This window comes from Macrobrachium nipponense, chromosome 45 (genome assembly GCF_015104395.2).
Source record: "Macrobrachium nipponense isolate FS-2020 chromosome 45, ASM1510439v2, whole genome shotgun sequence".
Classification (NCBI taxonomy): Eukaryota; Metazoa; Arthropoda; class Malacostraca; order Decapoda; family Palaemonidae; genus Macrobrachium; species Macrobrachium nipponense.
The window spans coordinates 9,964,407-9,980,276 of record NC_061105.1 but is presented as its reverse complement, the minus strand read 5'-3'; the positions used below and the strand labels follow the sequence as shown (position 1 = coordinate 9,980,276).

The 15,870-nt window shown below is 40.2% G+C and overlaps 1 protein-coding gene across 1 annotated transcript in view; it reads right to left on the bottom strand.

Moving 5' to 3' along the window:
• Positions 1 to 15,870, bottom strand: part of LOC135214371 (MAP/microtubule affinity-regulating kinase 3-like) — a 94,956-nt gene that overhangs the window by 12,817 nt on the left and 66,269 nt on the right. The window contains exons 3-9 of the mRNA XM_064248605.1: positions 12,494 to 12,617; positions 11,295 to 11,396; positions 3,277 to 3,400; positions 2,685 to 2,792; positions 2,005 to 2,163; positions 1,272 to 1,360; positions 443 to 655 (exon numbers count right to left, since the gene is read on the bottom strand). Coding sequence (XP_064104675.1) covers positions 443 to 655; positions 1,272 to 1,360; positions 2,005 to 2,163; positions 2,685 to 2,792; positions 3,277 to 3,400; positions 11,295 to 11,396; positions 12,494 to 12,617 — 919 coding nt within the window. The remainder of the gene's footprint in view (positions 1 to 442; positions 656 to 1,271; positions 1,361 to 2,004; positions 2,164 to 2,684; positions 2,793 to 3,276; positions 3,401 to 11,294; positions 11,397 to 12,493; positions 12,618 to 15,870) is intronic.

Sequence of the window (15,870 nt, the reverse complement as noted above, 5' to 3'; positions counted from 1 at the left end):
CTGAAAAAATCAATCATGAAAACAGTAAAGTATATGTAAAGATCGTGGATTAGACTTAGAGACTTTATTTTGTACTTAGAAATCATCCAAGGCAACATGAACTTATACTAAATGAATAAAAGATTTCTCATTTTAATATGTCAAGAAAAATGCACAACATTTCAAGACTTCATGGTTGGAAAGTAAGATGGAGGATAGAAAATATGAATGGAGGTACGGCCAAAAGTATGAAAGGAGTAGTGGCTTGGGGCAGATGGGAAGCTGCAAAGAACCGTTAGTAATGCCTACAGTTCACTGTATGAGGTACACTGGTAGCACTATAAAAAGATAAGCAGGTGCAGTCCTCACAGCTAGTTAACAAAGAAGCTACGTGTGTGAGTGTGACGAAAAGGCACTCCAATTGATGGGGGACACTAAACAATAATTAGCAGTTGAACTTTACCTTTTTATCTTTGACGTCATCAAAATCAAAATCTTTGAAGATTTCTTCACGCTGCAGCTGATAAAAGGAATGTATACGGAGGTTAGGATCCCGGTGGAGGAGACTCCTAATCACAGATTTCATAGGTTCGGACGCACAGTCTGGGGGCTCGTAATCACACTTAGACACAGCCAAGCTCATTGTTATGTGGTCATCATAGCCACTTACAGGGTACTGAAATTCATACAGATAACCTAATTAATCACAAGAATGGATTTGATAACTCCTGTAACTAATGTTATTGTTTGTTTGTTTGTATGGTACTTTTACATTGCATGAAACCAGTAGTTATTCAGCAACGGGACCAACGGCTTCACGTGACTTCCAAACCACGTCGAGAGTGAACTTCTATCACCAGAAATACACATCTCTAACACCTCAATGGAATGGCCGAGAATCGAACCCGCGACCACCGAGGTGGGACACCAATACCATACCAACCACGCCGCTGAGGCGCCTTAACTAAGGTTATCAATCAGACTGAAGAAAATCTTTCCTTTACCCTGTTATTCTGTACTTACAAGTGACAAATGTTTAAGTGAAACACAAGGTCAAATAATATAAGATATGGAATATAATATACTATTTACATAAAGAAAGAAAAATTATGCAAGGTCAAATAATATAAGATATGGAATACAATATACTATTTATATAAAGAAAGAAAAATTATGCAGACACATTTAAAATGGGCAATAATGTTTCAAAGGAATGCTGCAAACTGATCATTTTAAACATCAATATCCCAAACATTCCAAAGACCATTCACAGTAAAAATAGAGAGATGTACCTGTCCTGTTAAAAGGCTGAAGACGATTATGCCAAGAGACCACCAGTCAACACTGTGATTATACTCTTCCCCTCGTAAAATTTCTGGTGCTGAAAGAAAATAAAAGCCTGTAGTACTTGCATGGCACAATAAATGAAACCAAGCTCTGCACTGTCAAGAAAAATAAAGAGTAATACTGACTTCCCCAAGCAACCCCAACAATGCTAGCTGCATTACGTGAATTTAATACATATGGAAAATGACAGAAAAGGCCCCTTGGCTTTTTCATCTTCATGATCATACCATTTTACAAAAGATATTATGTACATCACAAAACTTAGTTTGAATGGTTTGAATCTCACAAGCTATCCAAATTAACCCTTTCACTACAAGCCTGTTACTACAGCTATTGATGGGACCAGTGTCCTGCTAATGCGTAACTGACTAATTTTCTACCTTTTATATTTGTATTTTGATTGTCATTTTCATTACTGTTATAATATTACACCGTACTATTACGTTATTATAATTTTTTATTATAGTAGAGTGGTAAAATATGCAAATGATATCTAGGTAATTACAGTATTCAAATACATATTGAATTATGTATGCTTTATCGACGAATCATTTCAGTGGGATACATCTCAAAGCATGGAGTAATGTAACACCATTCTTATTATTCAGTTTGAAAACTAATATTATAAGGTCTTTAAAGTTATCAAAATCAGAATTTCAGTACTTTGGAAATACTTACCCATAAACTGCAAGGTTCCACATATAGTTCCAGTTCGACCACCGTAACTCAGCCATTTTGCCAATCCAAAATCAATAATCTTGATGTGACCATCAACATCCAACAAAATGTTTTCCATCTTCAGATCTCTATAGATAATCCCAGCATTATGAAGGAAATCTGGAAAGGCAATAAAACTGCTACATCTCGCAGTCGAAGAATTTCTTTTTACAACTCTAAAATCTCAAAAACAATTTAGGCAGCTTCTTACTAAAAAAAAAAAAAAAAAAAAAAAAAAAAAAAACACCTAAAACATAATTTTTATCAATCTTGATACTGCATTCTGTACATTATTGTCCAAAAGTAGATAGTATAACATGATATGGAAACTTGGCACCATCTTGCAGCGAGAAAATACTAAAACACAGTACGTACAAGACAATAACCATGTAGCAAAATAAAATACAGTGAGTGAATTTTTCACTACCAACCAATTCTTTCAATTTACACACAGTTTTCAAACATTAAAGCATTAACCAATTCTTTCAATTTCCACACAATTTTCAAACTTTAAAGCATTCAGCTGAGAAGAAAATATTACAATTTGTCTACATCCTGTAACTAAATGCAAGTGACTATCATTCGAACAAGTATCTATGACAAAACTACGAAAAAACCTTACTAGTGCAATGAGATCTTACCAAGTGCGAGTGCGATCTGTGCTAAGTATATCTTAACCAGAGTTTCCGGCAGACGGCCCAGGGACCTCCACAGTTGCTGAAGTTCCCCATAGCCAACAAATTCTGTCACTGATAAAGAAGTATGAAAAGTCGTGTTTGAAAGTTACTATAAGAAAATTAAACTCAACTGTATCAATTTCAGATAATTTTCTTCTGAATTCTAGCCATTTAAAAATAAAAAGTGTCCATACAAACATAAGAAAGGTAGACATATTCTTGATACTAGTGGTAAAGAGAAATATTAGCAGATGGAAAACATATTAAAGTAAAAAAGTAAACTACCAGTTTATGTGGAAAATTGGAGCCGCATTTAGTACCAGCCCCTTGAGGATGAATGTCAAAATCTAAAAAATAAAAAAATGTTAAATATCATAAACATAAACAGAAGGCATAAACATAAACAAAAATTTAAATATGAGGTAAATACTTTGTTCAGTAACTGACAGGGATCAAGCCACAGTATGTAGTAGTCAATGGTTTTTCTAAAAAAATCTACCTTCTGACAACCATAACTCCTTAAAAATATGTTAATATCAAAACTCCCGATACTCACTGACAAGCAGAAGTTTGCGTGTCTGCCAGTAGTGAATCAGTGGAGTGATGAAAGGGTGATGACTGCATACATGTTGAATCATCACTTCCTGTTTTACTTGTCCTACAGCATCTAAACTACATACCTGTGAAACAATATTCATTAAAAAGATACTTGACAGTGCGAGATACAACGGAAGCATGACGCCTAGAGAATACATTACTGTACCAGTCAAGATCTATACAACTCAAAGGAAGTTGGTTCTTGAAAAATCATGTTAGTTGCAAGTGCTAGTGTTACAAGCCATCTTCTACATGTATGGCCAGTTGCAGACATATGAAAATTTGCTCGCAATACAAAAGGACTCCAAAGTCTACTTGATATCTTGCAGTACTACCAAATTCTAGAAGCTAGTTTAAAAAATCACTCCTTAATGAATAACTGATTATTCCATTTCTATGAACAGAGTTTGATCATTTTAATACTTTAAATAATGAGAAAAATACGGTTATAAGAATGTTTAAACTTCCGATTTAAGTTGAAAATAGCTACCACAAGCTAAATATGATATTTTTATTGTACAATAAAGTTTCATACATACTTACCTGGCCGATATATACTTAGCTATAGACTCCGTCGTCCCCGACAGAAATTCGAATTTCGCGGCACACGCTACAGGTAGGTCAGGTGATCTACCGGCCTGCCACTGGGTGGCAGGAATAGGAACCATTACCGTTCTAGAACCAGATTTTCTCTTCCACCTGTCTCCTGAGGGAAGGCTGGGTGGGCCATTTAATCGTATATATCTGCCAGGTAAGTATTTATGAAACTTTATTGTACAATAACAATATCATTTTCATACATTCAACTTCCCTGTCAGATATATACTTAGCTGATTGGCACCTTTGGCGGAGGGTAAGAGACAGCTAATTACTGATTAGACAGGTAAACAACATACTTTGCAGGTAATAAAATAAAAAATATCCTGGTTCCTACCTGTTTTGGCGTAAGATTTCATAGCTACTGCTTAGAAGTCTGCTTCGCCTCAAGAGCCTCAGCGAGGGTGTAACCTATGGCTAAGAGCTCTTGTGAGGACTGTCGATGGGGTCTTATCCACTTACTCGACAGAACCTGATGGCCTTTGTCAATGGGGTCCTATCCACTTACATGACAATACACCTATGCCTAATGGCATAACAAAGGAGTACAACACTGATCCCGATCACCCGATCCTAACCTTTCAAACAACCTTAAAATTCAACACCAAACTATTTTAAAATTAAAATTAAACAAAAATTAAAGAAAAATTAAGGATCAGTCTTATCTCCTTCACCCAGCACTGTATCCGCTGATACATACGGACCCAGAGAGAAGCATTTCTCGTATGTTACCCTTACATCTTTTAAATAATGGGAGGCAAACACCGAGTTGCACCTCCAGTACGTAGCTGCTAAGATGTTTTTCATCGACATGTTCTTGTTGAACGATATCGATGTAGCAACTGCACGTACCTCGTGCGCTTTAACTCTCAATGCTGCAAAGGATTCACTTTTCCATTTCATGTGTGCCTCAGTTATCATGTTTCTGACAAAAAAGGCTAAGGCATTTTTCGACATCGGTCTCTTAGGGTCCTTAACCGCACACCAGACTCTCTGATTGCAACCTTGCAGCTGTTTCTTCTTCTGCAAGTAAAATTTTAAGGCTCTAACTGGACATAATGATCTCTCAAGTTCCTTTCCAACAGGTTTCGAAGGATTTTCATTCTTTGCTAAAAACAAAGGCCGGAAAGATACCACTGCAGAGTCTCCTCTAAAGCCCACTCTCGAGTCCAGAGCCTGCAATTCGCTGACTCTTTTGGCAGTAGCGAGAGGCATTAGAAAAATACACTTCCTCGTAATGTCTCTGAAGGATGCTTGATTAGGAACCTAGACGTGGTTCTTAAATACCTCACATCAGAGAAGTTCGAGCCTCCTAATCAAGCATCCTTCAAAGACATTACAAGGAAGTGTATTTTTCTATTGGCTCTCGCTACTGCCAAAAGAGTCAGCGAATTGCAGGCTCTAGATTCGAGAGTGGGCTTTAGAGGTGACTCTGCAGTGGTATCTTTCCGGCCTTTGTTTTTAGCAAAGAATGAAAATCCTTCGAAACCTTGGCCCAGGAGTTTTGAAGTTAAAGGGCTTTCTCAACTTGTGGGAAAGGAACTTGAGAGATCATTATGTCCGTTTAGAGCTTTAAAATTTTACTTGCAGAAGAAGAAACAGCTGCAAGGTTGCAATCAGAGTCTCTGGTGTGCGGTTAAGGACCCTAAGAGACCGATGTCGAAAAATGCCTTAGCCTTTTTTGTCAGAAACGTGATAACTGAGGCACACATGAAATGCAAAAGTGAATCCTTTGCAGCATTGAGAGTTAAAGCGCACGAGGTACGTGCAGTTGCTACATCGATATCGTTCAACAAGAACATGTCGATGAAAAACATCTTAGCAGCTACGTACTGGAGGTGCAACTCGGTGTTTGCCTCCCATTATTTAAAAGATGTAAGGGTAACATACGAGAAACGCTTCTCTCTGGGTCCGTATGTATCAGCGGATACAGTGCTGGGTGAAGGAGATAAGACTGATCCTTAATTTTTCTTTAATTTTAATTTTACAATAGTTTGGTGTTGAATTTTAAGGTTGTTTGAAAGGTGGCTGGGGATAACTCCTTTCAATCTTACTAATCCACGGTTAGGATCGGGTGATCGGGATCAGTGTTGTACTCCTTTGTTATCCCATTAGGCATAGGTGTATTGTCATGTAAGTGGATAGGACCCCATTGACAAAGGCCATCAGGTTCTGTCGAGTAAGTGGATAAGACCCCATTGACAGTCCTCACAAGAGCTCTTAGCCATAGGTCACACCCTCGCTGAGGCTCTTGAGGCGAAGCAGACTTCTAAGCAGTAGCAAAGAAATCTTACGCCAAAACAGGTAGGAACCAGGGTATTTTTTATTTTATTACCTGCAACGTATGTTGTTTACCTGTCTAATCAGTAATTAGCTGTCTCTTACCCTCCGCCAAAGGTGCCAATCAGCTAAGTATATATCTGACAGGGAAGTTGAATGTATGAAAATGATATTGTTATTATACAATAAAGTTTCATACATACTTACCTGGCAGATATATACGATTAAATGGCCCACCCAGCGTACCCTCAGGAGACAGGTGGAAGAGAAAATCTGGTTCTAGAACGGTAATGGTTCCTATTCCTGCCACCCAGCGGCAGGCCGGCAGAACACCTGACCTACCTGTAGCGTGTGCCGCGAAATTCGAATTTGTCGGGGACGACGGAGTCTATAGCTAAGTATATATCTGACAGGGAAGTCGAATATATGAAAATGATATTGTTATTGTACAATAAAGTTTTATACATACTTACCAGGCAGATGTATACTTAGCTATAGACTCCGTCGTCCCCAACAGAAATTCGAATTTTGCGGCACACGCTACAGGTAGGTCAGGTGATCTACCGGCCTGCCGCTGGGTGGCAGGAATAGGAACCATTACCGTTCTAGAACAAGATTTTCTCTGTCACTGGTACTAGTAACATCGTTGCTAGTTCCTCCTGACTTTGACTTTCGTGTTTCATCGCCGTTGATCTTCTAGACTGATATTTTGGTGACGTATTGGATCTCTGGCCTGGCATACGCTTTTGTGGACTGTTTTTTGAAATTGGATTTGCATTTTTCTCAGAATGTCTGACTCTAGTTTTTCGTTCAGTGTGTGTGTGTGGATGAAAGTTGTAATGTGAGACTACCGAAAGCTTCGGTAGACCCTCACACTACTTGTAAGAGATGTAGAGGGAATGAATGCTCACAATCAAATACATGTGATGAATGTATGAATTTAAATGAGGAGGAATGGAAGATTCTTAACTCATATTTAAGAAAATTGGAAAGGGATAGGGCTAGGAAAGCTTCTTCCAAAAGTTTGAGTAGGTCGGTCTCTAACGAGCCAGTTAGTAGTCTAGTGCCTATCTCTAATGTAATTGCTTCCTCCCATACAGCTTTACCTTCTCAATTATCCGATTCTGCAAGTTCAACATCGGAAATTGCAAATTTGAAAGCTTCCCTTTTGAAGATGGAACGCAAGTTAAAGGATTTAGAAGGTAAGCAAAGTGAAAGTGTTCCCAGTGAAGTGGAGGGTGCGTCTGATCGGCTCTGTCTCGCTCCCAGGTCTAGACCTCTTCCAAGCTCCTAAGCCCAGAGGAGAAGGAATGTCGAAAGCCGCAGGGAGGTTTCAGAGAATCCCCACCGGTCAGGCGTCCCCTCGGCAGATTCTGTAGTTGCGTCCCAGACTGCCAAGGATAACCGTTGGAAGGGCATCCTAAAACAGTGTTTTTCTTCATCCGATTCTTCTTCAAAGAAAGGATGGAGTCTGTCGAGACCTAAAAGATCTTGGAAGTCGCCAGCTTTGGACTCCAGCCCGGAAGAATTCCCGGAAGAATATCCTCCGGAAAAGAAGAGAAAGGAGATATGTTCATCAAATCCTCCTTTCCCTAGATCGGATGTAGAGAAAGAAGACGCAGCTACTAAGATCCTGAGGGAAATGTAGCAGCAGATATCTTCGTTGGTGGGAGTTTTGAAGAAGGATCCTCCCAGGAAAAAGGATAGATTCCTTCCCGTTAAGAGATCCTGTCCGGTGGAAGTCTCTGACAGCTCGGACGAGGCGCCTGCCAGGCGCAAAACGCCTACGAGGCGAGAGGATTCTACAAATATCCATAAATACAGAAAGGCGCATGAGGCGCCTGAAACTCCTACTAGGCGCAAGGCGCCTGAGACTCCAGCCAGGCGCCTGGCGCCAGAGCCATGATAGACTGTCCAGGATTGATACGCCTTCCGGGCGCCAGGCGTCAACCAGGCGCCAGGCGCCATGAACCAAGATCTCCATCTTCATCGGACATGGAGCTAGAAGCGGACCGAGAGGCTCCTCTTTGGGACTTCTCGCAGGATCAGTTTTCGCCTGACAGGGTCTCTAGACGTCGCACAGGCGGCCGTAGCCCTTGTCAGGATGTGGCTGATTCTGGGAGAGGTTTTAAACATTCAAGACCTTCTCCTGATAGGGACGTTAGTTGTCGCACAGGCGGCCGTCGTCCTTATCAGGATAGTCTTAATGTAACTAAAGGCAAAGGGCAAGATTGGCCTTCTCCTGGCAGGGACTCAAGACGTCGCACAGGCGGCCGTAGCCCTTATCAGGTTAGAGTCGATATTGCTAAGAGCCCCTCACCTTGCTTAGAGAGGAGTCCTCCTCCGGTTGCGCACTCTTCTCCGAATGTCACTGCTCAAGATATGGAAGATGTTTCGGACTCGGAAGCAAATAAGGGGGCATGTCTTTCGGACTATGAGACCTTGGCAGCCCTCTTATTGAAAGAATTTGGAGAGTCTCTGAGTCCTGCTGCCCCTCCTTCTCCTCGGTCTTTATTTTCAAGTACGAAGACTTCAAAGTCTTCCTCTTTTTTGAAGATGCAGCCTACCATCTCAATGAAGAGGGCTTTGCAGGCTTTCGGAAATTGGCTTAAATCCAAGGAGGAGGCGGGGAAGACTGTGTTTACCTGTCCCCCTTCCAGACTATCGGGAAGGAGAGGGATTTGGTACAACACGGGGGAAGCAATGAGACTCGCTCTTCCCTCTTCTGCAGACGCAGACTTCTCGACCTTGGTGGACTCGGCAAGAAGACATGCGCTTCCATCGGCTAAGACGAGCTGGACTATGTCGGAAATGGACCATCTCCTCAAGGGAGTATTCCATGTCTTGGAAGTTTTTAACTTCCTAGACTGGTCCCTTGGGGCTTTGGCCAAGAAGACGCAAGACCCTGATTTCTTGGAACCCGAAGTCCTGCATAGTGTGCTCGCCTGTATGGATAAGGCGGTGCAAGATGGATCAGCAGAAGTGGCATCCCTTTTTGGGGCAGGAATTCTGAAGAAGAGGGCTATCTTTAGCTCATTTTTGACAAAAGCAGTCTCTCCAGTCCAGAGGGCGTCTCTCTTATACGCCCCTCTGTCTAAACAGCTGTTCCCTTCTCAGTTAGTGAGGGATATTTCTCACTCGCTGACTGAGAAGGCAACACAAGACTTGCTTGTCCAATCAGCAAAAAAGTCAAGAACAGCTGTTCCTGCCGCAAAGAGGGAGCCAAGAAGTGCTCAGCAGCCCTTTTGAGGGAGCTCATCAGGCCGAGCCCCTAGGAAGAGAGGAGTGGAAAGAAGAGGAAGGTCTTCTTCCATTAGAGTGCCGAAGAAGAATTCCAAGTGAGATACCAGTCCTCCAAGCACCAGTAGGGGCCAGGCTACTGAAGTTTTCAGAAGCGTGGGCCTCGAGGCAAATAGGTTCTTGGTCTCTGGAAGTACTCAAGAAAGGATATCTCATCCCCTTCAGAGACAGACCTCCATTGACGACGACACCGTGGGAGCTGTCAGCGAGGTACAAAGATCCTTGTGGCTTTCGACATTCCTTCTCCTCTGGGCTTGGGAGCTTGGAAGAGGTCTAGACCTGGGGGCGAGACAGGCGTTCCATCTTCAAAAGGGAAGCTTTCAAATTTGCAATTTCCGATGTTGAACTTGCAGAATCGGATAATTGAGAAGGTAAAGCTGTATGGGAGGAAGCAATTACATTAGAGATAGGCACTAGACTACTAACTGGCTCGTTAGAGACCGACCTACTCAAACTTTTGGAAGAGGCTTTCCTAGCCCTATCCCTTTCCAATTTTCTTAAATATGAGTTAAGAATCTTCCATTCCTCCTCATTTAAATTCTTACATTCATCACATGTATTTGATTGTGAGCATTCATTCCCTCTACATCTCTTACAAGTAGTGTGAGGGTCTACCGAAGCTTTCGGTAGTCTCACATTACAACTTTCATCCACACACACTCTAAACGAAAAACTAGAGTCAGACATTCTGAGAAAAATCCAAACCCAATTTCAAAAAACAGTCCACAAAAGCGTATGCCAGGCCAGAGACCCAATACGTCACCAAAATATCAGTCTAGAAGATCAACGGCGATGAAACACGAAAGTCAAAGTCAGGAGGAACTAGCAACGATGTTACTAGTACCGGCGACAGAGAAAATCTGGTTCTAGAACGGTAATGGTTCCTATTCCTGCCACCCAGCGGCAGGCCGGTAGATCACCTGACCTACCTGTAGCGTGTGCCGCGAAATTCGAATTTCTGTCGGGGGCGACAGAGTCTATAACTAAGTATATATCTGACAGGGAAGTTGAATGTATGAAATCTTCACTTTGTTATGTAATTACATATCATTAGGGAACAGATGAACTTTTTTTTAAGTATCTGACCCATTTCAGTAAGGTTAATACTGCACTCGGCTTAAACTCGGTCAGTCTGTGGTGACTAAAGAACAGATCACATGTAAAGCTATAGTACTTGTTTACTGTATCTAAAAATAAAATTTTGCCTGAAAATCACCAGATTAGCATCCTGAAATCTTGTTATTGAAATAGAAAATCTAATTGTACCTTAATACATCACAGCTTCTTCAAAAACCTAGTATTTAAGCAGAACAGTGTATCGTCAATTATGACGTTGTTTTGAGGAATTACAATCCAAGATTTATAAAAGGCATCACAAGCAAATTAATACTCATGCAAATGCCTACCCACTAAAAATTCTTTTATAACTAGTGGGCAGACATCTACTTGGTAGTTACACCAAAGGATGTAAAATTTTGATCCTTAAACTTTCAGTTTCAACTAACAGTTGCAGCCTTGTTATGAACATCAGGGTTTATAACAAAGCAAAAACATTTCTGGCTATCAGAAAGGAATGACTTAATAAAATAAAGTATGAAGTTGTTATCAATTCTCAAAATAAACCTTATGGGATCTACAAAAGGTACAATAGAACTAAAAACTAGTTTATTATTATGACATCACTAGAATAAGGTGCTATTCAAGGTGAATGTTGTACGAATTTTGCTGAAAACTGGAAAAGCTCGACACTATAACTAAAACTATGAAATACCTCTGACAACAACATACACAAAACTTTACCTGTGATTTTGAAAGCACTTTCATGGCATATTCTTTGTTAGATGTGGCACACTTGACATGAAAAACTTGTCCAAAAGCACCCCTGCTCACCTCTCCAATGAACTGGGAATGATAAAAAGAATTTTGGTTAATATAAAAAAATATTGATAAAAAAAACCCTTTCATATTTTTGTTTCTACCGAGATAGCTTCCCGCTTTTGACCCCTACCACTGTCTTCACTTCCTGTGCACTTGCCATTAGCCTTGATAGATAAAGGATGGGTCTAGATATTTCATGATAAAATCACAAGAATTACTCGGAGCACAAGAGATTACGTCTTGTCACTTACGTAGACTCGGGAGTCTGGGACCGCCTGCTGGCATATTGGCATTGTCTATGGTGTTGTTTGGCGTGAGGAGCAACAGAAATTGTTACGGATGGCAGATGGAGCGGTCTGAACAAATTTGAATTTACGATCCCGGTTGTTCATATCTCTACTTCCTAAGTAGAGGAGCATCTGTACAAAGCTGTTGAGTGTAAGCCCTATAGCCAATCACAGCAGAGAGATCATGCTAGAAACATGTTTACAAACTCAAAACAGTAGTTAACACGAGGTAATACACTCACAAATAGATTCACATCTTACTTCCTTTGGTTAACAATTTCTTTGGTGTGTGTGAGCATATAATTTTCATCAAAACCGTTACGCTATGGGGTCATTTTCCATACAGTTATAGGTTTTAGCCATAAAGTACTAAAAAATATCGTTGTTGCAGGAAAACAAAAAATATCAAGCAGCTGTTTCAAAGATAACTAACCAATTCCGTAAGCTCATCAGCTAAAGAAAATTCAAAATTGAAAAAACACTCTGAAATAGGGTGAAACAGATGACAAAAAAGGGAAGTAAAAATTAAAACTTCCACATTGATTGGCTATAGTAAGGCTTACAATCAACAGCTTTGTACAGATGTTCCTCTTCTTACAAAGTTTCAGAGATATGAATGACTGTGATTGTAAATACATATTTGTTCGGAGCGCTCCATCTTGAAAAGGGAAGTTAAAACTAAAACCTCTACAGAGGATCCAAACGCACACTAGCAAGACTTAAAAAATGAGAAAAACAATCATCAATAAGTAATTAAACAAATACTAAAACACAATGACAAGATGAACTACATAAAAAAAAAATTCAAAACACAAAAGAGAGACAGACACTTACAATCAGTTTCAGTTTTTCATTGATGCCAACAGGAAATTCAGGCAAGAAGAGAGCTTCAGTCTGCGCAACAGGCCACACTGTCTTGCTGTGCGCATACTCACTCTCGAGAGTTGACTGATGCCACCTGAAAAGGACGGGAGATTTCATTACTGTAACTTCTAAAAGTAAAGAAAAATTAAACTATGCTTTAGTTTCCAAACAGCTAATCCAAATCTACTGTAGGTTCCACATAAACAGTAGTACTGTATTAACAATACACAGCGGCTGGTATTCTGGTAGAATAATAAGCCCCTAACATCCTCAGTATCTCATTAAAACATGACACTGTCTAACAACTAAACATTTTTCACCAAATAATTACTTTACTATTTAAAAGTGACCTTTAAATTCTCAATATAAATTAGTGTAGCACAACCTCTGAGTCATAATACAAGACAACCATTGGGTTCCAAGGAAGAACTTGATCTCAATTAAGGAGAAAATAAGAGAGAGCAAAATTTAAGTTCAAGAAGTTGGAGAGATAAGGAGAGACAAAGGAGAATGGATAAAAAGTAAAAAGGTATACCATAAAAGAGACACTGTATGTGACATCTTCCCAAAGTGTTAGTTGCCCCATGCACAGTTTCCTTTTGGGCAATTTCAGTTCTCTTCCTTTATGAGAAAATTAAAATGCAAATTGCACACAAAGACAATGCATCATAATCTCGAAGCTTGTTCTTGATCCACAACATTAAATAAATTCCTTCTATTTTCTACTGCCTACTCATGTTTCTAGAGGTAGCTTCTGGTTGTTTACATTAGTTATAAAAGAACCACCACACTAAACATCCTGAATCTAGCAGGGCTGCTTGGAAAAGTTTGTCCACATAAAAGAGAATATGTAAAATGAATTAGATCTTTTCTAATAAATTAAAACAATGGTTTGTACGTATTTGCATATACGAGCATGTAATTCAACTATTCATTGTAGTCAGCTTTAAAAAAGCAATAAGCAATCCTAAAGTATGCCTATAAACACAATAAAAGGTTCACCCTTGTCATGTACTGGGGCATAAAGGATGACTATATCTACAAGGACTATTTCTACTTTCCTTCTCAAGAGAGGTTTTTGTAAATTTGGTAAACACAACACGAGGGAAATAAAAAGAGGCAAAAGTCATTCAGTGACAAGGGAAACATCTTATATTCCAAATGATTACATTTTACCTATTCCAGCATCTGAATATTTGGATAAAAGATACTTACTATACTGAATGTGTACACATTCAATACCTGGGAATGTGGGTTCAGGAAATACTTTCTTAACTTAAAACCTATGAACATGGCAGACCTCCACTTCATTTTTGGGGTATGACTATTGTAATACAGCATACGGTTCCTTTGTGACAATTTGGCATAAAGCCAAATACTGGGGCTTTAGAAAGTGAAGAAAAGGGAGCTGGGAGTGACTGGAAAGCAAGATTGAAGAAAGGAAGTGGAACTGATGTACAGTTATTGGCTAAAAAGTGGGTGCACCATGTGAGGTAACTGATGGCACTACGTATTTCCCACCAAAGATCCTACATCAGTCAAAATATCAAAAAGCAGTGGGATCTTTAGGCAAGGGCAACATAAAGTTTCCTCATATTCAATCTCATCCACATGTAGACAAACTGCCATCAACACAAAGAAAATACTTGAGTAGCCACGCCAGCATGAAGTCGGCAAGAACAGACATGACATCTACACAGGATAGTGGCCAATGAAAAAGTACTGGATTAGCTACAAGTGGGCAAGCTGTGCCTGGCCATCATAAAGATGATATTGTTATGATACAATAAAGTTTCATACATACTTACCTGGCAGATATATACGATTATGGCCCACCCAGCCTCCCCGCAGGAGACAGGTGGAAGAGAGAAAATATGATAGAAAACGGGAATGGTTCCTAGTCCTGCCGCCCAGGGCAGGCCGGTAGATCACCTGACCTACCTGTAGCGAGTGGCGCGAAATTTGAATTTCTGTCGGGGACGACGGAGTCTTAGCTAAGTATATATCTGCCAGGTAAGTATGTATGAAACTTTATTGTATCATAACAATATCATTTTCATACAATCAACTTACCTGTCAGATATATACTTAGCTGATTGGCACCCTTTGGTGGAGGGTAAGAGACAGCTACTTCTGGAATAGACAGGTAAACAACATATGTTGTAGGTATAAATAAAACCTTGGTTCCTACCTGATAGGTGGTAGACTTCGTGGGTGTTTGCCCAGTAGTCTGCATCACCTCAAGAAACTTTAGCGAGATATATGATCTATGGCCAAGAGTTCTTGTGGGTCTGCCGATGGGGTCTTATCCGCTTACTCGGCAGAGCCTGAAAGGACTTTGTCAATGGGTGCTGATCCACTTATATGACAATACACCTTATGAAGGAGCATACAACCAATCCCGACTACCTGATCCTAACCACGTTAGAAATAAAGATTGTTCCGAGTTATCCCCCGAACTCTTCACAACAACCATAACTCAAAAAACACAATACCCACACATACATAAATTTCAAAAAAAAAAATTTATACTCATCTAATAAGATATCACAAGAGTTTCTTACTGAACAACAGTGACTGGCCGCCAGTGCGACACCAAGCCCTTTTTGTTAGAAGAGACTCTAGAACATATCTAAAAAGAAGGTAAGTATATACTTAAGGATTGGTGTTGGCTCCCATACCCAGGATCGTATCCGCAGACACGAAAGGACCCAGAGAAAAACATTTCTCATAGGTCACACGAACGTCTCTCAAGTAATGAGATGCAAATACCGAGTTGCATCTCCAAAATGTTGTATCTAAGATGTTTTTAAAGTGACATATTCTTTTGAAACGAGAGAGACGTCGCTACTGCTCTCACTTCATGAGCTTTCACTCTCAACAGTCGAAACTCTTCGTCAGGACAGATCTTATGCGCGTCTGTAATGACGTTTCTCACAAAGAATGCAAGAGCATTCTTGGACATCAGTCTTGTGGGGTCTTTTACCGCGCACCAAAGACCTTGTCTAGAGCCCCCCATCTGGTGTTTTCTCTGAAGGTAGAACTTTAGAGCTCTTACAGGACATAGAGACCACTCTGCTTCTCTGCCTACGAGACTCGATAAGCCTTTAACCTCGAAGGACTTATGCCAGGGATTCGTGGGATTCTCGTTTTTAGCTAAAAACAAGGTTTTAAACGAGCAAATAGCTGAGTCTCCCTTGAATCCTACTCTATCCTCCAGAGCATGTAATTCACTAATTCTCTTTGCTGTAGCTAAAGATAATAGGAATAAGCATTTCCTAGTGATGTCTCGAAACGACGCTAGATGAGGAGGTTCGAACCTTTCGGATGACAGGAACTTGAGTACT